Source organism: Pelodiscus sinensis, chromosome 19 (genome assembly GCF_052426305.1).
Source record: "Pelodiscus sinensis isolate ZL-2025 chromosome 19, ASM5242630v1, whole genome shotgun sequence".
Classification (NCBI taxonomy): Eukaryota; Metazoa; Chordata; order Testudines; family Trionychidae; genus Pelodiscus; species Pelodiscus sinensis.
The window spans coordinates 20,463,951-20,491,647 of NC_143070.1; the positions used below are offsets into that span (position 1 = coordinate 20,463,951).

At 49.1% G+C, this 27,697-nt stretch overlaps 1 protein-coding gene across 4 annotated transcripts; it reads left to right on the top strand.

Moving 5' to 3' along the window:
• Positions 1–27,419, top strand: LOC102448098 (uncharacterized). Of its 4 annotated transcripts, none has more exons than XM_075912337.2 (10): positions 1–36; positions 434–902; positions 2,644–2,739; positions 3,148–3,378; positions 3,687–3,709; positions 4,398–4,513; positions 5,082–5,141; positions 7,107–7,307; positions 13,780–13,845; positions 17,696–27,419. In XM_075912337.2, the coding sequence occupies exons 2-10, from the start codon at positions 531–533 to the stop codon at positions 18,919–18,921; spliced, it is 2,391 nt and encodes a 796-aa protein (XP_075768452.2). In that variant the 5' UTR covers positions 1–36; positions 434–530; the 3' UTR covers positions 18,922–27,419. The 4 variants fall into 4 exon arrangements, with proteins under 4 accessions (XP_075768452.2, XP_075768453.2, XP_089627079.1 ...); XM_075912338.2 differs by having other exon boundaries at positions 437–902; XM_089770953.1 differs by lacking the exon at positions 1–36 and adding an exon at positions 51–135.
• Positions 27,420–27,697: the final 278 nt, after the last annotated feature.

Sequence of the window (27,697 nt, forward strand, 5' to 3'; positions counted from 1 at the left end):
CCGGCAATGCTGGGAAGGGAGGGGGAGCAGAAAGCGGTGAGCCGGTGCCGGGCGGTTAAATCGCTGCGGGGGGCTCCTGATACCAGCCTGGCTGGCGCTTTGGGGACAAGGGTTCCAACTGCCGCGGGGGCAATGGTGGGAAGGGGCGGTCGCTCCCTGATGCTCCCGCCGGGCTGAGGGGGCTGAGCGCTGGGTGGAGGGGAAACGGTCGGGCGGGGCGGTTGCTGAGAGGGGGGGCTCGGAGCGAACCGGGGGCTGTGTCGGGGACGGGATTTGAACACAGGATGAGGAAGGGCGCAGAGACGGAGGGGGCGGGGGCTCTGGCTGGGGCAGGGGGCTGAGGGGCCCAGTGGAGGCCCTGGTGGGGGCAGTGGGTGAGCAAAGCTTTTGGCTTTTTGCGGGTTTTAATTTTTTTTTTAAATTTTTTACCGAGGAGTGCTGGTACCTCAAACACCCGCCTTTGGACCTGCCCATCCGTTGCTGAGCTCAGGAAAGTGACACGGCCCCTGTTCCCCAGTCCGGAGGCAGCTATGGCTGCAAAGGGCCCTGTGGAAAGGCTCCGGGAGGAAGCATCACATCCAATCTGTCTGGAGGATTTCACAGCCCCTGTCGCTCTGGAGCGTGGGCACAATTTCTGCCAGGCCCCCCTCAGCCCTCAGTGCAGAGACACCGAGCAGCAGGGACCCCTCCCGCCCAACTGGCAGCTGGCAAATGTGGTAGAACTAGCCAAGCCGCTGAGTTTCCAGGCAGCAAAGAGAGCAACATGGGACAGGGTGTGTGGGGAGCACCAGGAGGCTGTGAAGCTGTTCTGTGAAGCGGATCAAACTCCCATCTGTCTGGTGTATGACAGATCCCAGGCTCACATGATGGTTCCTTTTCAGGAAGCTGCCCAGGAGTACAAGGTACAGAGTTGCTGTCCAGTGTAATGGGAAATAATGTTGCATTTTAATTACAGGCTAATTTCACTGACTGTTACCTGGCACAAGTGTGACACGGCTCTTTATAGCCTTCATGGTACAAGACATGCTGTAAAAAGTAAATGCTCTGGCTGTGGGGCAACTTACATCAAGTCTTTACAGATACGTGATGTTGGAAATGTTTCTCTGAGGCTCTGAATCCTGAAACCTAGCCTTCATTGGTGACAGGAGGGGTTTTAACATAAAGGAAGGTGTTAACAATCAGAGAGGTTTAGATCAGTGTTTTTCAACCAATGGTATGAGTTCTCTTAGGAGAACTTGAGAGAAGTGTGGGGAGGTACATCAACATAACTGAAATTTGGAGAAAACGGAATTTTTGTTTTAAGTTTTACAGGACTTTATTATTTTTGTACTTCTTACACCCAAAAATTTCATTGCCTGCCCTGCTACAATTAAGTTATTTAAACAAATGTGTTGCAACGGTAGAAAAAAATTGTGTGTCTGAAAACTGCAGGTACTGGGGGTACTTATAATTTTTTTTAAAGGAGGACTTTATAAAAAAAAAGAGGTTCAGAAACACTGGTTTAGATAACAGGAGCCTGCAGGCCAGTCTATGGGAGAGAGTTGCCTTAAGATTGGAGTAGAGGAGGTTACAAGCTGTTACTGATTGCTACTGATTCTCAGCCAATCTGTCATTTGCCTTATAAACCCACAATGACATCTGGGCCCTGCACAACAGCCAGAAAGGGACAGAGCCTGGCCTGAGCAGGTCACAGTCTGGTTAGACAAAAGGTGGGAAGGGAAAGTGAGGAAGCAAGTTCCCTCATGGTCACCAAGCATGTCAGTGGGAGAGTATAGCCACGAACCCTGTTCTCTCCAGGCTCAATCCAAGGCTACACTAACCACCAGGCTGTGTTCCATCCCACCTCTCCGCATCACTGAACAATGTGGCCCTTAGATGGGAAAGACACCTTGCTACAGGCCCAGCAGGGAGAGGAGGTTTCCGGCTGAGATGCTGAACTCCTGGGCTGCTGTATGACATGTTAAACTCAGATGCGGCAGCCAAGAGGAGGTAACTGGGCTGGATGGTGTGGGGCCCCAAGCGCCTTGAGTCCACCCATAGCTAGGCTCCAGGCAGCGCAGGGCCATGCCAGACCCACTGGGATTTGACTGGGTTGTAGCCAGGGTTCAAATTGGTTAACTGATGAGCGAATGCTTATCAGTGCCAGTTACCAGTTAAACTCCCCACTGTCCCTGGCAGTGCCTGCTTGCCCCAACAGCAAATATCGGCCTGGAGCTGCTGGGAGTCCCCATCGGCTGGCAGTCTTGGTGGCCACCCTCAGCAGACATCACGAGAGAGCCCCGACCCCAGGAGATCCCGTGTCTGGTACTGGCCTTGTCTGTCAGTGGATTCAAAAATACTGTAACTGATTAAATTATCGGTTACATCATTCATATTTTTAACCCTTTTTACTCCCTCATCCCCCACTTGCGTCATTCTTTATGAAGGTGCCACCACCGATCTGTCCCGCACTCTCACAGGCATCCTGCTGCATCTGCCATCTCTTCCTGTCTCTTTTTCTATGGACAAAGCCATGTCCAGGGCTGAGTGCCTGCCAGAGAGGGACAGAGCTCTACAAAACTGGGACTGTGCAGCTTAAAGGCAGACAAATGGGCTCCCAAAATCTCATGGGGTTTACCCTGGTGCTTATTTCTGTTTCTTGAGGAAAAATTGGAGGCCCATTTGAAGGCTCTGAGGGAAGAGAGAGAAAAGCTGCTGGGAAGGAAAACGACAGCCGAAGAGAAAAGTCAGGAGTATCTGGTAGGTGCCCATGGTTATGAAGTGGCAGGGACTGGCAGTGGGAAGGCTGTGTTAGGAGGCAGACTCATTTGTGACTTTGGTGAGGTTGGGCTTGTCTGTTTTTCTCCTGGACCATGGATTGCTGGGTTAGATCCATGTGTAGACAGGCCCTGAGGTTCCATTTCAGTGGATGAATTAATGTCCACCCCTGTGACTTTCCCAGAAATCCTCCCCAGAGGAAATGAATGTCCCTGTGAGGGGCTGTCTACTGAGTCTGCTCACTTGGTGCATTAACATCTTGGTTTCTTTGTCCTCCCTGGGTATCTCTGTCAGGTTGGTGCTGACTCTCAGCTGTGCACTCAGTTCCCCATGTAAGGGCCTCAAGTTCCATCCATGTCCCCAACCAGCCCTTTCCCTGTTTTCATACAGAAACAGACACAAGCCAAGAGGCAGAAGATTGTGGCCGAGTTTCAGAAGCTGCAGCAGTTCCTGAAGGAACAAGAGCGACTCCTGCTTGCCCAGCTGGAGAAGCTGGATGAGGAGATTGGGAGGCTCCAGACTGATGCTATTGGGAAACTCTCTGGGCAAATTTCCCATCTCAGCAAGCTGATTGGTGAGCTGGAGGGGATGTGTCAGAAGCCAGGGAGTGAATTCCTGCAGGTGAGACTGAGGGAGAAACGTTCCAGCTCCCCACACAGGAAAGGGAGACTCCTGAATCACAAGCGGGTTTCAGCCGTTAGATCTGAGTGTAACTCAGCATGTGCATTGCTGACATGTGACTGACTATTGTGCTTTGCAGAGTTACAAGTATAGAGCTATTAGAGATGGCAAAGCCCCATTCGCTTAAAGGATCCATGACTCTGGGGCCAGGCCAAGGTTTTTCTTCCCCATGTTTGCAAAATCCCTTCCCTGGAATCCCCTGTATGTGTCCAATGGCGCTGAGATGCTTTTCTGTCTGTTTTCTCTAGGACATCAGATGCACCTTGCGCAGGTACGTGGTCTTGCTCCCCTCACACTGCACAGTGCAGGGAAAGAGCTTGGAGCTGATGTTGGCACCGCATCTCCCCTGCAGCCAGATGCTGGATAAGGATGGACTCATTTAATTCTGAGGGTCTCACCCTTGCACAGCAGACTCTGGAATTCTCCATTTAGGGCATAGTCTGACCTCAAGTGTTTCTTAGAGCTGTCACCTCCCTGGGTGCTGGCTGCCTCAGGATTATGGGGCTGGAACATGGGCCTGTCACTGCTGGGCACTGGGCACATTCAGCCCAGGGCAGCAGGGACCAAGAGTCTGTCCCACCCAAGGGCTGTTTGGAGACCTGTGTGGAAGGAGCTGGGAAGGGGGCAGCTGGTGGCTTATTCTAGTCCCTAGTGGACAGATTCCTTCAGCCCTTCACCTGGGAACCTCCTGTCCCTCAGTTCCTGGAAGCCAAGGACTGAGATGACCAGGAAGACTAAATTCTCCTTTTGTCCCCCAGCTGGTCTCTCCAGGCCAGAGGTGAAGAACAGCAATGGGACCTTTCAGGGGAAGGTTGCACACCCATGGGCTGTTTTGCCCCTGCTCTAAGGCTGGGAGAATTGGAGGAATTCTAACGCCAGACCTGTTAGAGCTAAGACTTACTAGCCAGAACTTATAATCAGTAAATGAAATACAGTCACATGAAATTGTTTCTGTCCAGGTGTGAGACGGGGCAGTTCCAGCTGCCAGAGGAGATTTTTCCTCAACTGGAACAACAAGTCAGCAGTTTCTCAGAGAAAACGATTGTGCTGTCGGAGACTCTGAGGGAGTTCAAAGGTACCTAGGAGGGATGCAAGAGGGGAAAGTGGCTTAAGTATCTGAGACTATTGAATCTGGCCTCTGAAGCCAACGTTCCCCTACCTCAATTCCCATGGGGAGAATGACGGCCCCATAATACTACTCTCCTTAGAGACACTGAGCGAACAGACCCAACTGCTTGCAGATAGAGCCAGGAGTTTGCAAACTCTGAACCTCCCGTTAGTGTCAAATGGCTCAAAATGAGTAAAGTTAATGTCATGGCAACACCTTCCGCCACCACAGCTTATGGTAAGACGCGGTAAGTGATTGAGAGAAACTAAATGGGAAGGGATGAGGAGGGAAAAGTAAATTTCATTTGCAGCTTGTCTTTCCTGGGGTGGGGTTAAGGCTGCGGGGATGTTGGCTCCATTGCTGGGAGGTGCCTGAATGAGAGGGGAAACAGAAGATTTCAGATCTTTTCATATTAAACACTTGAGTGTGTCTCTGTCTGGTCTCTGATACAATTGAAACGCAGAGTTCAGAGTGGGGACATTATTATAAAGAGGAGAGCCTGGAATCTCACCTTCCTTATCCTTTTCCCCTCCAGACACTCTGCCCTCGGCACTGGAGAGAGCAAGAGGAAAATCCCTGGGAGCTTTTGGACAGAGTGAGTTTGCTGGTGGAGATTCTTTAAATGATAAGAAAATTTCAGTGATAACATTTTCATGGGATTATCATTGAAGTTACCAACCAAACCCAAGGACCACGGCACACACAGCCCTAAATTTCACTCACTGATCAGTGAGGAGCCACAGGGGCACTAGATTGGGGATCTGCGGACACTTTCAGAAACACTGGTCTGTGGGGTTTGATGCTAAAGGGGTGAAGTTAAAGCACACAATGGACTTCAGGCTGAGATTTCACTGTTAAATTAGTTTCAGTCTGGGATTGGTTTCAAACAATAAATAGGCTGAAAGGCTGAGAGCTGACCTGCTTCCACTGTATAATTTTGTTCCTGGCAAGAAACTGTTGGATACCTAAGGGCTCTTCAGTCTAGTGCAGGCCTGGGCAAATGCAGGCCATGGGCTGAATCCAACCTGCCAAGCCATTGGATCCAGCCCATGGATGCTGGGGGAGCCATGGGCTTGTTCCATGCTTGACATGCCTCATCTTCAAGCCACTCACAAAGCGATTGTGAGCCTGGGGGCGGGAGTGGAAGGCTTCAGGTGCTGCTTCCACTCCCAGAGCAATCCCATTGGCAGGTTTCTGGTCAGAAACTGAGCACCATGCCCCCTCCCCTCTGGCTCTTAATTATTCACACACACACGGCCCTGCAGCCTGTGCAAGGGTTGGGCAGGCTCCCTTCCTGCCTGGGATAGGTGGATGGCTGCAGGGCAGGAATCAATAAGGTAAGTCTCCTGGCCAGAGCTTGTCTCTACACCCCAACCCTTCCTTCCCCTCCTAATCTCTGCCCCTGCACTCCACATACCCAAACTCTCTGTCCTCCTCCTATATCTATATTTGCAAGAAGTTCTCAGTGGTCAGAAACCCACAGCCCCTTAGGGTCCACTCAACCACTTCTCTAAATTAAATTTACTTTAAATATCTGAGTCCAGTCTAATCCAGTGCCCAAGGTCACACCTGCCTCTCTCACCCAAACTCTCTCCCACTCTCCTCTCTCCCTCCTGTATCCCAATCCCTTACCCCCAAGCTCCCTTCTGCTTCCAATGCCCATCCTAGACCCTGCATTTCTTCTCTTAATATCATGGAAGAGTGCTGCTCTCAGCCACTTTCCAAAATCTTGGAGTGGCTCCCCATGAAAATGTGTTGCCCACCCCTGGTCTAGTGGATACGGCTCAGGAAGAGCCAATATCTGAAAGCTAAAGCCAGACAATTTCAGGCTAGAAAAGAGGCACAAATGTTTGATAAGGAAGAGGATTAGCTGCTGAAACAAATGAGCAGAGAACTGGTGGATTCTCCATCTCTTGATGTCTTCAAATCAACACAGGGCAACTTTCTAGGAAACATACTGTGGGGAAACAGAGCTTTGTGCCTGCGTAACTGGGTTTAGTGTAATGGCTTGTGCCACAGAGGAGGTCAGACTGCATAACTATGGATATTTTCTGATCCCATGAATCCATGAATTTTAAGATCTCATCCTGCAAACACTCAGCACACATGTTTAATAAGCACCTGAATACTTGTATTAACTTCACTTAATCTCTGTTGTGGAGAGGGTTTATAAAGTCTCTGTCAGATGAGAGGACCAAAGTTTGTGCTGCAAATCAGTGAATGAAGACTAAGGGTTTTAAATACATCACCTAAATTTAACCTACGTCTGTGTTCAAGCAGTTAAATATGTGGCTTGTTATAAAAAACACTGGGTGCTGAGAACCGAATCCCATTGTTGCAGGTGCAGTAATGTTGAAACTCAAGCCAGGTACGGAGAGAAATTAATATGGATTTGGGATCTAACTTGTTTGTGGTGTTTATGGAATATCTAGACTCAAACTTTTGCCCACAGTGGCAGAGTCTAGCATGTGTCACCAGGGAGAGTCTGGGGAGAATGGGCATGTGGAAAGGATTAAAGCCCCTTCTGAAATGTCTTCATTTGCTCCTCTTCCCCCGACAGGCTTTAGAACTCACATGTCTGTCTCCAGCTCAGCCCCTGACCTACAGAGCCAGGTACAGGAAATGGCTGTGGTGGAGCCAGTGAGTTTCGAGGAGGTGGCTGTGCATTTCTCTGAGGAGGAATGGGCTTTGCTGGATCTGGGCCAGAGAGCCCTCTACAGGGATGTGATGCAGGAGAATTATGAGGCTGTGAACTGGCTGGGTAAGGATTCCTGTTCCCTTGGATATTAGAAGCTGGGTTGGGCTGCGGAGCAGCTGGGTTGGGTTTGGTTGAGACTCCTCAATGTCCTCTGACCCCCAGTGTCAGTAGTGTCAGCCCCAGTAATCATAGAATAGAATCATAGAACTGGAAGAGACCTCAGAAGGTCATCAAGTCCAGGCTCCTGCTCTAGGCAGGACCAATTCCAACTAAATCAACCTGGCCAGGGCTTTGTCAAGCCGAGACTTAAACACCTCTAGGGATGGAGACTCCACTACTTCCCTAGGTAACCCATTCCAGTGTTTTACCACCCTCCTAGTGAAATAGTTTTTCCTAATATCCAACCTGGACCTCTCCCACCACAACTTGAGACCATTGCTCCTTGTTCTGCCATCTGTCACTACTGAGTCAGCCTTTCTTCATCCTCTTTGGAAGTTCCCTTCAGGAAGTTGAAGGCTGCTATCAAATCACCCCTCACTCTTCACTTCTGCAGACTAAACAGACCCAAGTCCCTCAGCCTCTCCTCATAAGTCATATGCTCCAGCCCCCTAATCATTTTGGTTGCCCTCCGCTGGACCCTCTCCAATCCTCCACATCCTTTTTGTAGTGGGGGGCCCAGAACTGGACACAATACTCCAGATGTGGCCTCACCAAAGCCGAATCAAGGGGAATGATGACATCTCTGGATCTGCTGGCAATGCTCCTCTTAATGCAACCTAATATGCCATTAGCCTTCTTGGCTACAAGGGCACACTGTTGACTCATATCTAGCTTCTCATCCACTGTAACCCCCAGGTCCTTTTCTGCAGAACTACTACTTAACCGGTTGGTCCCCAGCTTGTAACTATGCTTGGGATTCTTCCGTTCCAAGTGCAGGACTCTACACTTGTCCTTGTTGAACCTCATCAGATTTCTTGTGGCCCAGTCCTCCAATTTGTCTAAGTCATTCTGTACCCTATCTCTGCCCTTAAGGGTATCTACCTCTCCCCCCAGCTTAGTGTCATCCGCAAACTTGCTGAGGGCGCAATCCATCCCCTCATCCAGATCATTAATAAAGATATTGAACAAAACCGGTCCTAGAACCGAACCTTGGGGCACTCCGCTAGAAACCTACCGCCATCCTGACATCGAGCTGTTGATCACTACCCGCTGGGCCCGGCCTTCTAGCCATCTTTCAATCCATCTTACCGTCCATTTATCCAATCCACATTCCCTTAACTTGCTGGCAAGAATATTGTGGGAGACCGTATCAAAAGCCTTGCTAAAGTCAAGGTATATAACATCCACTGACTTCCCCATGTCCACTGAGCCAGTTACTTCATCATAGAAGCTAATTAGATTGGTCAGGCACAACTTGCCCTTTGTGAATCCATGCTGACTATTCCTAATCACTTTCCTCTCATCCAAGTGCCTCAATATGGATTCCTTAAGGATCCCTTCCATGATTTTTTCCAGGAACTGAGGTAAGACTGACCGGCCTATAGTTCCCTGGATCATCCTTCTTCCCTTTTTTGAGGATGGGCACTACGTTTGCCTTTTTCCAGTCACCTGGGATTTCTCCCGATCTCCACGACTTTTCAAAGATAATAGCCAAAGGCTCCTCAATGACATTTGCCAACTCCCTCAGTACCCTCGGATGCACTTATTCCGGACCCATGGATTTAAGTAAGTTTAGCTTTTCTAAATAGTTCCTAACCTGTTCTTTACCCACCACGGGCTGTCCATCTTCATCCCATCTTGCGTCACTTGGCGCAGAAGTCCAGGAGCCGACCTTGTCCGTGAATACAGAGGCAAAGAAAGCATTGAGTACTTCAGCTTTCCCCACATCATCTGTCACTAGGTTACCTCCTTCATCCATTAGGGGCAGCACTCCCTCTCTGATCACCTTCTTCTTGTTAACATGCCTGTAGAAACCTTTCTTGTTATCCTTCACATCCTTAGCGAGTCGCAATTCCATTTGCGCTTTCGCCTTCCTGATAACCCTCCGGCATTCTCGAGCTATACCTTTCAACTCCTCCCTGGTCATTTGTCCAAGTTTCCACTCTTTGTAAGCTTCCTTTTTGTGCTTAAGTTCACCCTGTAAGCTAGTCCGGTCTCCTACCATGTTTGCCTCTCTTGCTACGCGTCGGGATGGTTTCTTTCTGTGCCTTCAATAAGGCTTCTTTAAAATACTGCCAGCTGTCCTGGACTCCTTTTCCTTTCATGTTAACATCCCAGGGGATTCTGCCCATCAGATCTCGGAGGGAGTCAAAATCGGCTTTTTTTGAAGTCCAAGGTGTGTATTTTACTACTCCCTTTTCTTCCTTTGGTCAGGATCCTGAGATCTACCATCTCATGATCACTGCTTCCCAGGTTGTCACCCACCTCCACTTCCCCTATTAGTTCCTCCCTGTTTGTGAGCAGAAGGTCAAGCTGCCCACGGCCCCTGGTCGGATCCTTCAGCACCAGTGTCAAGAAGTTATCCCCAACATTCTCCAAAAACTTCATGGATTGCATGTGTACTGCCGTATAGGTTTCCCAGCAGATGTCAGGGTGATTAAAGTCCCCCACGAGAACCAGGGCCTGCGATCTGGAAGCTTCGTTCAGTTGTCCGAAGAAAGCCTCATCTACCTCATCCACCTGATTCGGTGGCCTGTAGCAAACACCAACCACAACATCAATGCTGTTGTTTGCTCCTTTAAACTTAACCCATAGACTCTCAACAGGTTTTTCTCCCTCTTCATACTGGAGTTCAGAGCAATCGGAGTGCTCTCTTACGTATAGTGCAACTCCTCCTCCTTTTCTCCCCTGCCTGTTGTTCCTGAACAGTCTATACCCTTCCATGACAGCGCTCCAGTCATGCGAGTCATCCCACCAAGTCTCTGTTATCCCAATTAAATCATATTTCTTGGTCTGGGCCAGGGCCTCCAGTTCTTCCTGTTTGTTGCCCAGGCTTCTCGCATTAGTGTACAAACACTTCAGGTAACCAGTTGATCGTCCTATCTTCTCCATTCGAAACATGGGTCCTCCTTTCTTGCCCCTTCCTCTCAGCATTTCTTCCCGGTATCCGACTTTCCCACTCCCCTCAGGGTTTTGGTCACCGTCCCCCGACGAACCTAGTTTAAAGCCCTCCTCACTAGGTTTGCAAGCCTGCCCGCGAAGATGCTCCTTCCTCTCCTCATTAGGTGGATCCCATCTCTTCCTAACAATCCTTGCTTCCGGAACAGAGTCCCATGGTCGAAGAAACCAAAGCCCTCTCTGCGACACCATCTGCGCAACCATGCATTTACGTCCTCAATTCGACGATCCCTGCCCAGTCCTTTCCCTTCAACGGGGAGGATGGAGGAGAATACCACTTGTGCTCCAAATTCTTGGATCCTTCTTCTAGCGCTACATAATCCGCAGTAACACGCTCAAGATCATTCTTGGCCGTATCATTAGTTCCCACATGGAGAAGCAGGAAGGGGTAGCAATCCGAAGATTTGATCAGCTTGGTAAGCCTCTCAGTGACATCCCGAATGCGAGCTCCCGGTAAGCAGCATACCTCTCGAGATTCCAGGTCTGGACGGCAGAGGGATGGCTCTGTCCCTCTTAGAAGGGAGTCCCCGACCACCACCACCCGTCGTTTCCTTTTGGGCGTGGTGGCCGTGGAACTCCCATCCGTAGGACTACGCATCCCATGCCTTCCAGTAGATGGTGTTCCCTTCTGGTTTCTTCCTTGTGAGGTTCCTTCCAGAGCTTTCAGCACTGCAGAGCCTGTGGAGAGAGCTTGAAAGCGATTGCTTACCTCTATAGCATTGGGGGATTCCTGTGCTGGCCTTTTTCCCCTTCTAGAAGTTACATGCTGCCAGTTCTCTTCTTGGTCGTGTACTGCCCTCTCTGGCTCTTCTGCCTGCCGTGCTTGAAGGATTAAATGCTGCCTTCTATCGAGGAAGTCTTCATCCTCTCTGATCAAGCGTAGGGTTGACACTTGGGCCTCCAGTCCTCTAATTTTTTCTTCCAAAATGTCGACCATCTTGCACTTGGTGCAGATGAAATCCGTTCTTTCTTCCAGGAGGAAGACAAATATGGCACACGTTGTGCAGGTAACAACAGCAGACCCATCATCAACCATTGCTGCTGTCCTGGAAAAGGGATTTAAAAAGAAAGGCAAGAGAACTTCCCGCCCTTGCGAACTCCCTCTCAAAACTCCCTGTTAGCAATCACCTGTTCGCAAGCTCCTTGGTCGCTTGCCCACTACCTTATAAAGCCCCTCCCCCTACCAAGGCTCAGCCAATCAGCAGAGGCTTCTAGAATTCAAACTTTAATTAGAAGCCAACAGTTTCCACCTGCCAATCACAGCCAATCATGGGGAGGGGGAAGGGGAAAAAAGCCTCACTCTCAAACACAGGGGAAAATAAATAAACAAAAAACCAAAAAAGAACACACACCAACCCTCACTCACAAACACAAGCTCAGCATACAGCAAGAAAGCCCCAAGAAACACCCACTTCCCACAAGACTCCTGTATCTATTTCTCCTCTACCTGGAGAACTCCCCCTCTAAAGCCTCACTCAAACAGGGAAAGGAGAAAAAAAAAACACAGCACCACCACACACCAAACAAACACAAGCTCTGCACACAGTAAGAAAGCCCCAATAACAAAACACACTTCCCTCAAGAGTCCTGTATCTGCTTCTCCTTCACCTGGAGAACTCCCTCTCAAAACTCCCTGTTAGCAATCATCCTGGCTCCTGTGTAAAAGAGTGTCCCCTCCATGCCTCCTCCCAGGGGAAGCAGGTTCAAGTTCATAACAATGGTGCTGCACTTTCCAAGGTCTCAATGTGCTTCCCACCATCTTGCCCTTGTTGTGCCTTGGCCAAAGGTGTTAGTGGAAGGGGCCAGGCAAAATCAGGAGATGGGTCTGGGTCTGGCTGCTGGCAGTGCCTGTGGAGTAGCCTTGTGCTACACTGGCAGAGTGTGCAGCTTGTCCATGCTCCATAGCTCAGGGTTGTTGCTGTAGAAAGACACAGCCTTTGTTCAGGAGCTAAGGCTCTCGGCTAGGTTTATTGTTGAAGGAGCAGGGTGCTAGTGTCCCAGCTCCGCTAGCACAGGTACAGTGAGATGTGTCCCACCCGACAAAGGTAGCAGTTCAGTCAGCAACCAGAGTGCTGCCCTCCTCATTCTGCCCCATGGAGTGAGGGAGCTGCCATTGTATCTTCTCCATCTCCTTCTGTACAAGCCCTGCCCTTTGTCTTTCCCTTCCCCAGGCAGGCTGCTCTTGCTCCCCCAAGATTCCTCCTGCATTCCCTTTTCCCTCTCTGTGACCCCCCCCGAGAGTTTCCCTCCATTGCACCCCTGCCCCCCCGATGGATTGCTTTCCCCCCACCCCCCGCAAACCTTGGGAGCTGGTGGCAGCTTCCCTGGGCCCAGGCAGGGATTGCAGTCCCCTCTGCTGGGAGCATCCTGGGGACAAACCCTCCCCCTGGAGCACTGGGGCCCTGTTCCCAGAGGGACAGGAGCGGGGTGTCTCTCTGCCCTGTCCCCAAGCGCTGCCTGCCCTGGGGCAGAGGCTAGGCTGGGGGGACTGCCCTGGGAGGGGATCCCTAGGTGCAGCTTTCTAAATACCACTGGCCCCGCGGGTGATTTTTCCCGCCGAGCTGCAGCCTGAGCTGTGGGGCCCAGCAGTGCCACCGCCCCCTCTCCTCCCAACCCATGCTCAGGGATCCGGCCTTTGTCAGGCCTCATAATCTTAGCAGGCAGTGGCTGTGAGTCCCTTCCTGCTGCCTGGACAGAGCCAGGGATTGCTTCCTCTTGCTTCTGGGTCCGATTGAGTAATAGGCTCCCAGACTCCTGCTGGCTGCTGCTGAGTTCTAGCGCAACACCCACCCATGTGCAGGCAGTGTATCTTGGCCCGGCAACCAGCAGTTCACGGCCCACCACTGGTCCGCGGACCAGCAATTGGGAACCACTGTTCTAAGGTGCCTGCACAGCTGCACGTGAAGAAGTAAATGGGCACAGACCCAGTGGGTGGAGCCACGAGGCAGGGTTCCACTAAAGAGGTGCCTGCTGGACCCTGCAGAGGATGTGGAAGATGGTCATGTGATGTGGAAATAGGGAGTGGGTGGGAGTGGGGTAGCTTGGGAGAATAGGGGAAGGAGTGACAGGGTCAGTGGGATGAGATGGTGGAGGGCTGTTTGAAGCATCCCAGCACCAGCTGGGCTGCCAGCTGCTGGTGTTTGCTAGAGCCTATGCTCAGACTGGGCAGGGGGGAGCAGGCTGCACTGGGGGTGGGGTGCCAAGCATGAGGTCAGTCCAAGCTCAGCTTTCCTTTACTTCTTGTTGAGGCAGCTCTGAGGCTGGGGTGAGGAGCTAGTGTTAATTTCCTCCTGATTGTCAGTGTTATTCCTGGCATATCTCACACGTTGTGATGTGATGGGGAGGAGGAATGCGGTGCCCCCACTGTGTTCCACTGCTAGAATTATAGAGCAAACCCCAAGCTCTGATTTCTCTGCAGTTCTAAGCCAACTGGTGCGTCGCCTCCTATCAACAGGGACAGAGGAAGCGCTTGCGTTTGGCCAAGGTGAGTTTCGGTTGACAGCTGGTGGACATCTGTCGGGAAAGGTTCGTTTGATGGGAACCCTTTTATATAAAACCCTTTTATATTTAATATCTAATTTTTTAGAAGTTACCATACGGCTAATCAGCCCAGTCAGGACAGGCTAGTTCATTCAGCACTCACGACTCAGAGTTAAATGCAAGTGCAAGAGATGTAAAAAGTATTGAATGCATAGACCAGACAGATTGTTAACATCCACACTTGGAAAGAATAAAATGACATGTTATATGTGTGTTATCGGTAGTGCCAGGCAGTAACAACAGTAATAGAGTGATGTTCTGTGAGGTGACTGTGTGGAGATACAGAGATATCTGTGGGAGATACAGAGATGATGTTTACTTTCCAACCACATGGGTGACAGAGAGAGAGAGATTTTGTGTGTGCTGGATGACACTGGGGAAGTTTCTGGACCAGGCTGTGTCCTCTCTGCCATGCTCTGTGGAGATGGGGTACAGGCTCAGGGGACACCCTGAGATCAGCACTGACTTCCCCCCCCCACTCTTTGCAGTTAGTAGGAGGTTTCTTCCTGGGAGCAACTGCAGGACAGTGCAAGATGGCTTAGCAGCACCTGAGCACGTGCTGCCAGCCATGCACACTCTGCTGATCTGCTGGGCAGCCGCACGTGTACGCAGCTGACAGGGCGCACAAGTGGAGGGGACTCATTGTTCCATGCAAAGCTCCCAGTACTGTGAGTAGAAACATACAGGGGCCAGATGGAGTTTAGTGACATGAGCTGGTCACATGCCCTTTCCTGCTCTGATGAGCCATGGCAGCATTGCCCACCACCTGGCTGAAAAGTCCATAGGAAAGTCTGTCCGTGGGGGATGAGCTTTCCAGGTCCTGCATGTTTTGTGGATGGACCATCCCTCTGAATGCTCCACTCACAGTGCACTGGCTGGATGGGATGGAAATTATATTTTAGGTGTTTCCACATCAGCAACTACATTTGAAATTCGACTGCATGGTCAGTATTCATAACTTGAGGTACAAAAATGATGTCCACGTGCAGACAGGATAATCAAAATCATCACATCTGAACATTCCCATTGGCGGACCGCACATGACACACATACACAATTACAACAAATCTTGTGCTAACAGTGGGAGTATGACCTACATGGTCATATTTTAATCCTATAACACCACAGGGAGGATTTCCCCTTACTAAATGAAAGTCCAAGAAGGAGTCTGGCTGACAGTGTGAGGAAGGCGCCAAAAATGTGAATGGTTGATTCTGTGCAGCCAAGGGGGACAACAAATGGGAGGCTAAGCTGGCCACGAGGAAAGCTGGAATCCACACACAGAGGGTGGTGGTGGCAGAGTACAACCGAGGCAGCAGAAAGGGAGCTGAGCTGCAGAGACAAGGTAGCTGTGTGCCCGAGACACCCCCTCCACCCCCACCCAAAGAAGCAGCACAGCCAAATGACCATGGCCAGCTATGGAAGCAGCAGCTATTGTGGGCAGTGTCAAGGCCCACCCAGCCATGGGCAGAGGGCAGGAGTCTGGAGTCTAGGTAGGGTCTGACGCTAAATACTTGCCTCATCGTTCAGGTAAATACGTCTGCTTCCACCTGGTTCAAATAGAGCATCCAAGCCAATGAGCAGGAGCTTTCTGGACAGAGCCCTTACAGAGTTACAGCTGGGAAGCTGCTGGGTCCTTTCCACATTCTAGGGACCTGCCATGTGGCTGCTGCAGTCTAATCCCTACCTATGGCTCTTGAGCAGCATGTTCCTGTCCTGCCCTGGGTGGGTGAGGGGATGGAACAGGCCATGAGGGAGACTTAGTTGTACCCTGGAGCTGTGGTTCTCAACCTTTTTAGACTATGGCCCACACTGCTTAATGCAGACCTTTCCACAGACTGCGGCTACGTCTAGACTGGCATGATTTTGCGCAAATGCTTTTAACAGAAAAGTTTTTCTGTTAAAAGCATTTGCACAAAAGAGCATCTAGATTGGCACGGATGCTTTTGCACAAAAAGTGTTTTTGCGCAAAAGGATCGGTGGCCAGTCTAGACGCGATTTTGTGCAAGAAAGCCCCAATTGCCATTTTTGCCATCAGGGCTTTTTTGAGCAAAACAGTTCTTCCCTGTCTATACTGGCCCTCTTGCGCAAAAACATTTGCGCAAGAGGGCTTATCCCTGAGCGGGAGCATCATAATATTTGTGCAGGAACACTGACAATCTTACATTAGATCGTCAGTGTTCTTGCACAAATTCAAGTGGCCAGTGTAGACAGCTGGCAAGTTTTTGTGCAAAAGCAATTGCTTTTGCGCAAAATCTTGCCAGTCTAGATGCGCCCCACAAGTCAACCACCTGTGATGACAAAATGGGTGTAGAAGAGGATAGTTTGAGTGGGAGATTGGGTATAGGAGTGTGCTGAGAGTGGAGGTCTGGGGATAGGGATGTGGAATCTGAGATGGGTGGGGGTCACTTACCTGTCTCCATACTTCCTGCCACTCCTAGACATGGGAGTGTTTTTCAGACAGAGAGAGGGGGAATGGCAGCATGGAGCCATTTCCTTCTGCAAGTCATATTCTGCTCCCAAGGCTTGATCTCTTCTCTGCCCTTCCCCCCACATAGTAGGGACCTGGTGCTGGCACTCCAAACTTGGGGGTACTTAGAGCCATAGTGCCAGCATTGGCTTCACACTGAAGGCTCGGAGGCAAGTCCCAAATTTGTGGCCCACCTACAAGATGTTCACATACCACTAGTGTTCTATGGACCACACTTTGAGAACCACTTCCCTCAAGGGTGCAACAGAGCACTCAGCTCCCCTGGGGAACCAAGTGGGCCATACTTCAGGCACAGGCTGTTGGGATTGGGAGTGTGGAACATAGGCAGGGCCTGAAGCAACTAGCCAAGGGTTCATTTTGTGCTCAGACAACTTCCCCTGCCTCCTGGCCCAGTAGAGCAGCTGAGCCCCCCAGCCAGGAGCTTTGTGAACAGAGCCCTTGAGCTAGAGCTCTGCTGGGTCCTTTCTCTCCAAGCCCTAGTGACCTGCCATGTGGCAGTTGCAGTCTGAGCCCTACCTGGGTGACACTGTGTCAGACCTGCCACCCCTCAATAGGTGCTCCACTTCTGAGCAGTGTGATCCTGTCCTGCCGTGGGATGGGAATGGGGGATGGAAGGGGCCATGACAGAGACTTAGTTGTACCCTAAAGAGTGCAGCAGGGTGCTCAGCTCCCCTTTGGAATCAGCTGGGCCATTCCCAAGACGGGGGATGCATCTTTACTGCAGGTGAGTGTGTCCTGGAATCTTGTACTGGCCAGAGCCCAGTCTGCAAGGTGGGGAAGGAGCCTCTTTAGGTGGGTGACTCAGATCCTGGCTCTGGAAGCAGTAATGGCACAGACCTTAACGAATAAAATCAGCACTTGGTTAATTGTTCCCCAAGCAGAATTTCTAGTTTTGAAAGCGATCTCCTGTGTGCAGCAAGGGATGGAGCTGCAGATCCCAGATCTTTAGGGCTGTGAGGAAGGGGAGATCATCAGTGACCCCCACATAGGTGATCAATCCACTAACCTGACTCAGAAACCAATTTCTGTGTCCTTGTAGCAGGTATTACTTGTACATTTTCATCAAGTCTCACTGCCTCTTCAGCCTGTCTTCAAGTCCGGTCTGAGTAGGGGGCAAAGAGTGGGAGCCAAAGGTTGGGCTCACTCCTTTGGGAGATGGTTATGGGGAAGGAGGATGGACTCAGCTCATGATTATTGAACTTATTAGGATGATTTGGGTGTGTTCCCCTTTTCTGTTCCCTGTTCAGAGTTTTCCTTTCAGCTCAGTACAGGGAATGACTCCTGTTTGGATTCTCTGTCCCAGCAGGTGATGGGATGCTGAGTGAGAACAATGAGAAGAGTCTTCAGCAGGAAGCACTGGAGCAAATGGCTCCAAATGGAATGTTACTGGGAAGATTTGAAGGGAATGTTTCCCAGATATGTGAGCAGGGCGAGATCTGTAAGAGTCAACATAGCCCAGATAGGTGGCTGGGAAACCATCCAGAGAAGGGACAAGGTAAATTCAGTCACAGGAGCAGAGAGGTGAAAAGAAACATAGAAACCATTCAACAGAAAATCCTCTATGAACAAACACCATCCATGTATAATGACTGTGCCACTCTTACTGAACACCAGAGAATCTACACAAGGGAGAAACGCTTCAGCTGCTCTGAGTGTGGGAAAGGTTTTGGTAGAAGCTCACACCTTTCTAGACATAAGAGAACCCATACAAGAGAGAAACCATTCAACTGCTCTGATTGTGGGAAGAGCTTCAGTAGACGTGCGCATCTTGTTACTCATAAGAGAGTCCACACAGGGGAGAAACCCTTTTATTGCTCTGACTGTGGGAAAAGTTTTAGTAGGCGCTCACATCTTTGTAGATATCAAAGAACCCACACAACAGAGTCATGTTTCAACTCCTCTGGCTGTGGGAAAGACTTCAGTGAGAGATCAGACCTTGTTAGACTGAAGAGAATCCACACAGGGGAGAAACCCTTCAACTGCCCTGACTGTGGGAAAAGCTTCAGTTGGAAATCACATCTTAATATACACAGGAGAATCCACACAGGGGAGAAACCCTTCAGCTGCTCTGACTGTGGGAAAAGCTTCAGTAGGAGCTCATATCTTGTTACACATAAGAGAACCCATACAGGTGAGAAACCCTTCAGTTGCTCTGATTGTGGGAAAAGCTTCAGTGAAAGATCAGTCCTTGTTAGACACAGGAGAATCCACACAGGGGAGAAACCCTTCAGCTGCTCTGAGTGTGGGAAGAGCTTTCGTGGGCACTCACATCTTGTTATACATAAGAGAGTCCACACAAGAGAGAAACCTTTCAACTGCTCTGACTGTGGAAAGAGCTTCAGTAGGCACACAAATCTTGTTACACATAAGAGAGTCCACACAGGGGAGAAACCCTTTTTTTGTTCTGACTGTGGGAAAAATTTTAGTAGGAGCTCACATCTTTGTAGGCATCAGAGAACCCACATGACAGAGCCATATTTCAACTCTGACTATAGGAAATGCTTCAGTGAGAGATCAGAGCTGCTCTGACTGTGGCAAAAGCTTCAGTTTGAAATCACATCTTAATATACATCGGACAATGCACACAGGAAAGAAAACTTTCAACTGATTTTAGGAAGAGCTTCTGATTTTAGGAAGAGCTTCAGTAGTTGCTCAAATCTTGTTACACATAAGAGAATCCATACAGAGGCGAAACCCTTTGATTGTTCTGACTGTGGGAAAAGCTTTGGGGAGAGATCAGGCCTTGTTAAACATTAAAGAATTCAGAGGGGAAAACACCATGACTGTGGGAAAACCTTAATTTACCACTCAAATTTCAACAATCATATATATAGTAGCCCAATGTCTGTGACTCTGTAACACTGAAATGCTTCTTGTTCCCTCTGGGTGGCGCTGTTGCTTCCCTGGCTGTTCCTTCTGGGTGGCACTGTTGCCTGAGTCACGTCTTTCGCCTCCTGCTGTGGTGCTCAGCTGACTTCTGCACCGCTCAGCCGGGCCGCTGCGGGAGAGCAAGCACTGCAAGCAGCCATTTGGGTGCCGTGGTCCCCATGCAGCATGGGGAGTTCGGGGCCCAAACAGCCTCTTGCTCCCCTGCGGCAGCCTGGCTGAGCAGCACAGAAGTCAGCCGAGCACCACGGTGGGAGGGGAAGGGGGCAGGGCCAGGCTGTGTATGTCACCACCCCACCCCCACTTCGTGCCCCCCTTTGCCTCTCTCAGTGGTGCTAGGCTAGATTCTGCACCACTCAGCCGGGCCGCCATGGGAGCAAGTGACGCAAGTGACCATTTGGGCTCTGCGGTCCCCTGAGTGAGAAGCAGGAGGGGGAGAAGCAAGACAGAGAGGCAGGAGGCAGAAGAGAGCTGAGGGGGGGAGGCAGGAGGAGGAGGAGGGAGAGAGACCAGAGGCTCAGGAGAGAAGGCCAACGTGGAGGAGAGACCTGAAAATCATGTCTTATGATGGGCTAATTGGCTAATTATGATATAATACACACAGGAGCATAGAATCATAAAATCAAATCATAGAGCTGGAAGAGACCTCAGGAAGTCATCAAGTCCAGCCCCCTGCCCAAGGCAGGACCAATCCCACCTAAATCCACCCAGCCAGGGCTTTGTACAGCAAAGACTTAAACACCTCTAGGAATAGAGATTCCACCACCTCCCTAGGTAACCCATTCTAGTACTTCACCACTTTTCTAGTGAAATAGTTTTTCCTAATATACACCTAGGTCTCCCCCACTATAACTTGAGACCATTGTTCCTTGTTCTACCATCCATCACTACTGTGAACAGCCTTTCTCCATCCACTTTGGAACCTCCCTTCAGGAAATTGAAGATTGCTATCAAATCCCCCCCTCACGCTTCTCTTCTGCAAGCTAAAGAAACCCAATTCACTCAGTCTGTCACAGGTCATGTGCTCCAGTCCCCTAATCATTTTGGTTGCCTTCCCCTGGGCCCTTTCCAATGCATCAACATCCTTTCTATACTAGGGCAGAGGGGGAAGACCTGGACACAATACTCCAGATGTGGCCTCACCAGAGCCAAATAAAGGGGAATCATCACTTCTCTAGATCTGCTGGCAATGCTTGTCTTAATACATCCTAATATGCCATTAGCCTTCTTGGCTACAAGGGCATGCTGTTTGACTCATATCCAGCTTCTCATCCATTGTAATCCCCAGGTTCTTTTCTACAGATCTACTACTTAGCCAGTCTGTCCCCAGCCTGTAACAGCTTGGGATTCTTTCATTCCAAGTGCAAGACTCTATGCTTGTCCTTGTTGAACCTCACCAGATTTCCTTTGGTCCAATCCTCTAATTTGTCTAGGTCACTTTGGACCCTATTCCTGCCCTCCAGTGTATCTATTTCTCCCTCTAGCTTAGTGTCATCTGTAAACTTCCTCAGGGTGCAATCCATCCCCTCATCTAGGTCATTAATAAAGATGTTGAACAAAAACAGTCCTAGAACCAATGCTTGGTGCACTCCACTAGAAACCAACTGCCAACCTGACTTCAAGCCATTGATCACTACTGATTGGGCCTGACAGTCTAGCCAGTTTTCTATCCATTTTACAGTCCATTTATCCAATCAATAATCCCTTAACTTGCTGTCAAGAATATTGTGGGAGACCGTATCAAAAGCTTTACTAAAGTCAAGGTAAATCACATCCATTGACTTTCCCATATCCACAAAGCCAGTTTCCTCATCATAGAAGCAAATCAGAGTCATCAGGTATGACTCACCCTTCATGAATCCATGTTGACTATTCCTGATCACTTTGTTATCTTCCAAGTACTTCAAAATGGATTCCTTGAGGAACCCCTTCATGATCTTTCCAGGGACTGAGGCAAGACTGACTGGTCTGTAGTTCCCTGGATTTTCCTTCTTCCCTTTTTTAAAGATGGGCACTACATTTGCCTTTTCCCAATCATTTGGAATCTCTCCCAATCGCCATGAGTTTTCAAAGATAATGGCCAAGGGTTCCTCAATGACATTTGCCAACTCCTTCAGTACTCTCGGATACATTAAATCCGGATCCATGGATGTTTAGCTTTTCTAAATAGTTCCTAACCTATTCTTTCGCCACCAAGAGCTGTACACCTCCTTCCCATACTGCGTTGCCCAGTGCATTTGTCTGGGAGTTGACCTTGTCTGTGAAGACAGAGGCAAAGAAAGCATTGGGTACTTCAGCTTTTCCCACATCATCTGTCACTAGGTTACCTCACTCATTCAGTAAGAGCCCCATACCCTCTTATTGCTTACATGCCTGTAGAAACTTTTCTTGTTATTCTTCACATCCCTTGTTAGCTACAATTCCAATTTCACTTTCACCTTCCTGATAACTCCCCTGCATTCTTGAGCAATATATTTATATTCCTTCCTAGTCATCTAAGTTTCTACTTCTTGTAAGCTTCTTTTTTGTGTTTAAGCTCACCTAGGCTGTCCCCGGTAAGCCAATCTGGTCGCCTACCATATTTGCTTTTCTTACAGTGCATCAGGATGGTTTCTTCCTGTGCCTTTAATAAGCAGATGTCGACAGTTAGGGAAATCTACTCACCCGTGGTGGGTAGATTTTAGCCCGGTGTGGCCTCACAGCATGGTCAGCACATGTGCAGCACGGTCTGTGCATGCGCAGCATGCGCTTCTGCGTGACTGGTGAGCAGGGCTCACTGGCGCTTGGTGAGCCCTGTTAATAAGGGTTCTTTAAAATACTGCCAGCTCTCCTGGACTCCTTTCCTCTTCGTGTAAGCATGCCAGGGAATCCTGCCCATCAGTTCTCTGATGGAGTCAGTCTACTTTTCTAAAGTCCAGGAAGTGTATTTTGCTACTCTCCTTTCTTCCTTTGGTCAGGATCCTGACATCTACCATCTCATGATCACTGCTTTCCAGGTTGTCACCCACCTCTACTTCCGCTACTAGTTCCTCCCTATTTGTGAGTAGCAAGTCAAGCTGCCCATGGCCCCTGGTCGGTTCCTTCAGCACTTGTACCAAGAAGTAATCCCCTACATTCTCCAAAAACTTCCTGGATTGTCTGTGTACTGCTATATTTGTATCCTAACAGATGCCAGAGTGGTTAAAGTCATCCATGAGAACCAGGGCCTGCAATCTGGAAGCTTCTCTCAGTTATCCAAAGAAAGCCTCGTCTACCTCATCCACCTGCTCCAGTGGTCTATAGCACACACCAACCACAACATCACTCCTGTTGCTTCCACTTCTAAACTTAACCCATAGACTCTCAACAGTTTTTTCTTCCTTTAAATACGAGCTTTGAGCAATCATACTGCTCTCTTACATTCAATGCAACTCCTCCTTTTCTCCCCGCCTGTTTTCCCTGAACAGTTTATACCCTTCCATGACAGTGCTCCAGTCATGCGAGTCATCCCACCACATCTCTGTTATTCCAATCAAATCATAGTTCTGCGACTGGGCCAGGGCTCCTAATTCTTCCTGTTTATTTCCCAGGCTTCTCACATTTGTATATAAACACCTTAGGGTAACCAGTTGATCTCCCTATCTTCTCCATCTGAATCAGAGGTCCTCTTTTGTTGCTCGTTCCTCCTTGGGATTCTTCCTGGTACTCGACTTTCTCACTTACCTCAGGGCTTTGGTCACTGTCCCCCAACAAACCTAGTTTAAAGCCCTCCTCATGGGGTTTGCAAGCCTGCCCGCAAAGATGTTCTTTCCTCTCTTGGTTAGGTGGATCCCGTCTCTTCCAAACAATCCTTGTGCTTGAAACAGTATCCCATGGTTGAAGAAACCTCTCTCCGACACGACCTGGGCAACCACACATCTAGTCCCATTGATACCCTGAACACATACACACACACACACACACACACACACAGTCGTAGCCTCAAGCTCCCTCCCCCCACACACATCCCTAATCCTGTGCCCTGACTTCTATACCCTCCCAGATCCTCACCCCACCCCTGAGCCCCACTCCCAGCATACACTCCCCAGATGAGTGCCCTGAGTCTCCCACACTCCACTCCACACTGTAATTTCTTACAGGTACTGTCCTATCACAACCTCTCCCTCAATTTCCTGCCTTTAGCCTCCCCCTGCCCAAGAGGTGATGCCTAATATGACAGATGACAGTACCTGTAAAAATGTGTAATTTTCATCCTTGGGAGCAGCTCAGCCATGCAAAGGGACTGCCTGGAGTAGGAAATTAGCCCTGGAAGGCCAGAGTGGGTGAAGCAGTGACATCACAAGGGCTTTTTGTAGCATCTTAGCTTATTGGCAAAAGAAGATTGGGAGGCAGTGACCTCACAGAGTCCATGACAATGGCAAGGTCAGACCGGCTACAGGGCAGGGGCAATCTTAGAGACCACTATGACTTTCTGCAGGGAGTCTCCTTCCTGAGATCTGCCCACAATGTCAGAAAAAGAATTAGGGTCACAAACATGAGTGTGAGGAGAAGCCTCATTGGAGCGTTTTCCTTTCCCATGACTAACTGGTGTAGAACAGGGTTTCCCAACCTTTTTTTAAATAAAATACTCTTAAAAAAAGAAAAGTAAGTACTACCTATTTAAAACAAATAAGTACCCCCAGTTCCTATAATTTTCAGACGCACAAAAATTTTCCACCATTGCAACATATTTGATTAAACAACTTAATTGTAGCTCGGCTGGCGATGAAATTTTGCAGTGTAAAAAATACAAAAAGAATAAAGTGCTGTAAAATTTAAAACAAATTCAGTTTTTTCCAAATTTCAGTTATGTTGTGGTACCTGCCCCAGACTTCTGTCAAGTACCTCTAAGGGTACTCATACCACTGGTTAAGAATCACTAACCTAGAAGACAGACATCCCTGTAGAGGAGGTAAGAGTCACCAAAAGGTCTTATGCTGACAGAACTTGGGAATTAGATCAAGTGGTAGCATGTTTGCTTAGCCTGCAAGAAGTAGTGGGATTAATACTCACATTCTCCAGTGATGGGGAAGTCCCCTTTTTTCTTTTCCCAGCAGAGTCAGCCAGATGGCCAAATGCCTTCAGAGGCCCCTCCCTCTTCCTATGTGTTCTCCCCACAAGCTAGCCACGGCTTATTTATAAATCTGTAAACCCCATTGCACGAGGAATAATACTTCTTCAGAAATAGCTATTTCAAAATAGCCATACTATGGATGTTTCACTGCTGCTATTTTGAAATAGCTCCTGCCCAAGGCCATTGAAAGTAATTACTCCCCTGTGTTTCCTGCAGCTCTAAACTGAAGTAACATGTCCACATTAGGGGAGCCTTCCTTGGACTAATTTTGAGGCTTCCCTGTAGTGTGGACATGCTATTTCAAAACAAGCTATTTCTTTCTTTTCAAAATACCATTTTTCGAAATAAGTGTGCTTTGTAGATGTACCCTGAGGCTATGTCTAGAGTACAGGCTTCTTTCAGAAGAAGCCTTTTTTAGAAGGGAGCTTCCAAAAAAATACTTCTTCCAGAAGAGAGCATCCACACTGCAAAAGTGCATTGAAAAAGCGATCTGCTTTTTCAAAAGAGAGAGTCCAGGCTGACTGGACACTCTCGCATGTACGCTGTGATTCTTATAGATGGCATGGCTACCAGGGCACCTGTGCTTTTTCCCCTTTTCTTTTTTTCCAAAAGAACTTTCTTCTCCAACCACACACACCTTTTTCTGAAATAGCTCTTTTGCAAAAAGGCTTCTTCCTTGTAAAATGAGGATTACCAATGCCAGAAAACCCCCTCTATTCCTTCGATTTTCTTGCAGAAGAACACAATTGCAGTGTGGACGTTGCTCAAGTTTTGTCAAGCAAAATGGCCATTTTTACAACAGAAACCTCTGTAATATAGACATGCCCTGAGAGCTTAGAGAAGGGGAGGGAGGCAGGATCAGGGGGAGAAGGCTCCATTACTGTGTAAGAGGGAGGCTCTTCCCTGACCAGTGGGGAATTGTTGCCTCTCCAATGTGCCCAGGTCTGGTGGGTCATTTCCTCAGGTTACTGAGTGGGGGCTGGAGCCAGTTCCGTGTTGTCTCCTTCAACAACAAAACTGAGCCAATGGATCTTGTGTCAATCTGACTTGCACTGGGCTAGTGCTGTGTGCGCCATGGAGCTTCCTGCAGGGCTGCCCACATGTAAGAGGAGGAGGGCAGTGTGAGTCTCAGAGCTGTGCCCTTTCTAAAAGACTTGTGTCAATGACAGGTGTTGTCTTGGTGAGGTTGGAAGGAGGACCCCCATAAGCCACCATTGTTTCACAGATGGTATAACATGACCTGTTGATGGAGAGGAAAGACTTGGCAGCTTGCATGGAAATAGATGCGGTTGTTTTCCCTGGCTGGGAATCAAACCCCAGCTATAGCAGTGAGAGTACTGAATCTCAGCCACTAGACCACCATGGAGATGCAAATGTTTTTCTGAGTCTAAAGTCACCTACCAAACAGAATTTAACCTACAACCCTGGCTTCCAGAGCTCAGGGAGAGTGTGGGGGGTCTCATAGTTGATCTGTGGGGTTCAGCATCAAACCAGCCCCCACATGTGGGATGTGTAATTGTGCTGGAATCTGGTTACTCTTCTACCATCCCTCCATAAGTAGCTGGGACAGCTTCCTTCCGTTGAGCTTAATGGTTCCCCACTCCCCCCCAGCAGGAAGCCAAAGGGAGCAAAGAGCAGAAGTACTGGAAGATGATGGGGGAGCCCTGTCCCTCTGAGTTTGATTTGGTGAGTCTTAGTTGGACTTGCTAAATATAACTCCAGAAAACTGATTGCCACCATTCCTCCCCAGCTGGATGTGGATTTTGTTCTTTTACCCAGCCCATGGAGCAAAGGCAGCACTTTCCCAAGGGGACTAATTCTGCTCCACCTGCAAGTTGTCTCCACGATGTGGCCCAACAGCTTTCTGCCCCAGTGGGGCTGGCTTTTGAAGAGAGTAAGTAGGAAGAGGTCACTGGAGACCCTTAGCTCCCCAGCTGGTTTTGTCTGTGAAAGGGAAAGTGGGGATTCCACTATTCATGGACAACATGGGTGTTGATCCTACTGCCTCACATATACTGAGTGGTGATAGAAATGTAGCCGTGTTAGTCTGGTGTAGCTGAAACAAAATACAGGACTATGTAGCACTTTAAAGACTAACAAGATGGTTTATTAGATGATGAGCTTTCGTGGGCCAGACCCACTTCCTCAGATCAAATAGTGGAAGAAAATAGTCACAGCCATATATACCAAAGGATACAATTAAAAAAAATGAACACATTTTTTAATTGTATCCTTTGGTATATATGGCTGTGACTATTTTCTTCCACTATTTGATCTGAGGAAGTGGGTCTGGCCCACGAAAGCTCATCATCTAATAAACCATCTTGTTAGTCTTTAAAGTGCTACATAGTCCTGTATTTTGTTTCACATACTGAGTGAGCACTCTGCTACTTGAGCTAATTCTCCCACCTATAAGGAGTTCTTCTGCCCCACCCACCTTATTCCAGAGCCCACATTGTCCCTGCTGCTTCCCAAGGCTCCTTTATGAAAGGGCAATTCATGCAGCTGTTTCCTGTGGGCTGGGTGGCTGCCAATGCGGGGGGAAGAGAACGGGCAGCAAGACCCAACTGGCAGGAGGGTCTGGCTGGCTGGGAGAGTTTAGCTGCTGCTGTAGCTGAGGAGGAAGTGTCCTTCCTCCAGCCAGGCAGCACCATGCACGGAGTCCTGAGCCTCTGGCTGGGTGAGATCATTAAGTAACTGCAGGGCTGAGCTGCCACACAACTTAGAGGGAACCTGGGCCACTGAACCCCTCAGAGTTGTCCCCACCTCAGAGCCTGAGCGGGTCCACAAAATCCACCAGCTCTGGAACCCCAGGAAAGTAAATCTGAACCTCAGTTTTCCCTCTCCCTTCCCCTCACGCCATGGGGACTGGAATGCCAGAGGTGTGAGGTGTCTAAGTTGAGGGCCACATCAGTGAGGGCTGGGGGCCTCTGGAAGAGTTTTTTTTGTTTCTCATTTTTGTGGCTCCCATTTTTTCTGTGAATCAGTGCCCCCTGACCCAAAAAACATTCCCCACCCCTGCCATAAATAAAGCGACACTGAAACCTTTTGTGCTGGCTGTAATGTTTTCCTTTATTTAACATGAAGTTTGATCAACTAACATGAGACAGTTCAAATGCTTAATCTGTTTAATTATTTCTCCCCAGCTGCAGCACTAGCAAAATGTCTTGGATGTAATTATGTCATTAATGGTGAATGTCCATTAGCAACGAATAGTCCATGGAAAGGTTTGGACAGGGCAGGGGCTTAACAAAGGGATGGGGTCTTGAGGAAGGGATGGGATAGATCCTGGCTTGCCATGACATTTAAAAAGTGACCTTGGGAGCC

Bases quoted from the DNA above. Each gene is read 5' to 3' on its own strand.
- LOC102448098 (XM_075912337.2), top strand. From the start codon at position 531: ATGGCTGCAAAGGGCCCTGTGGAAAGGCTCCGGGAGGAAGCATCACAT. The intron at 2,740-3,147 runs GTAGGTGCCCAT...GTTTTCATACAG, and splicing joins AGAAAAGTCAGGAGTATCTG to AAACAGACACAAGCCAAGAG. The intron at 4,514-5,081 runs GTACCTAGGAGG...TTTCCCCTCCAG, and splicing joins GACTCTGAGGGAGTTCAAAG to ACACTCTGCCCTCGGCACTG.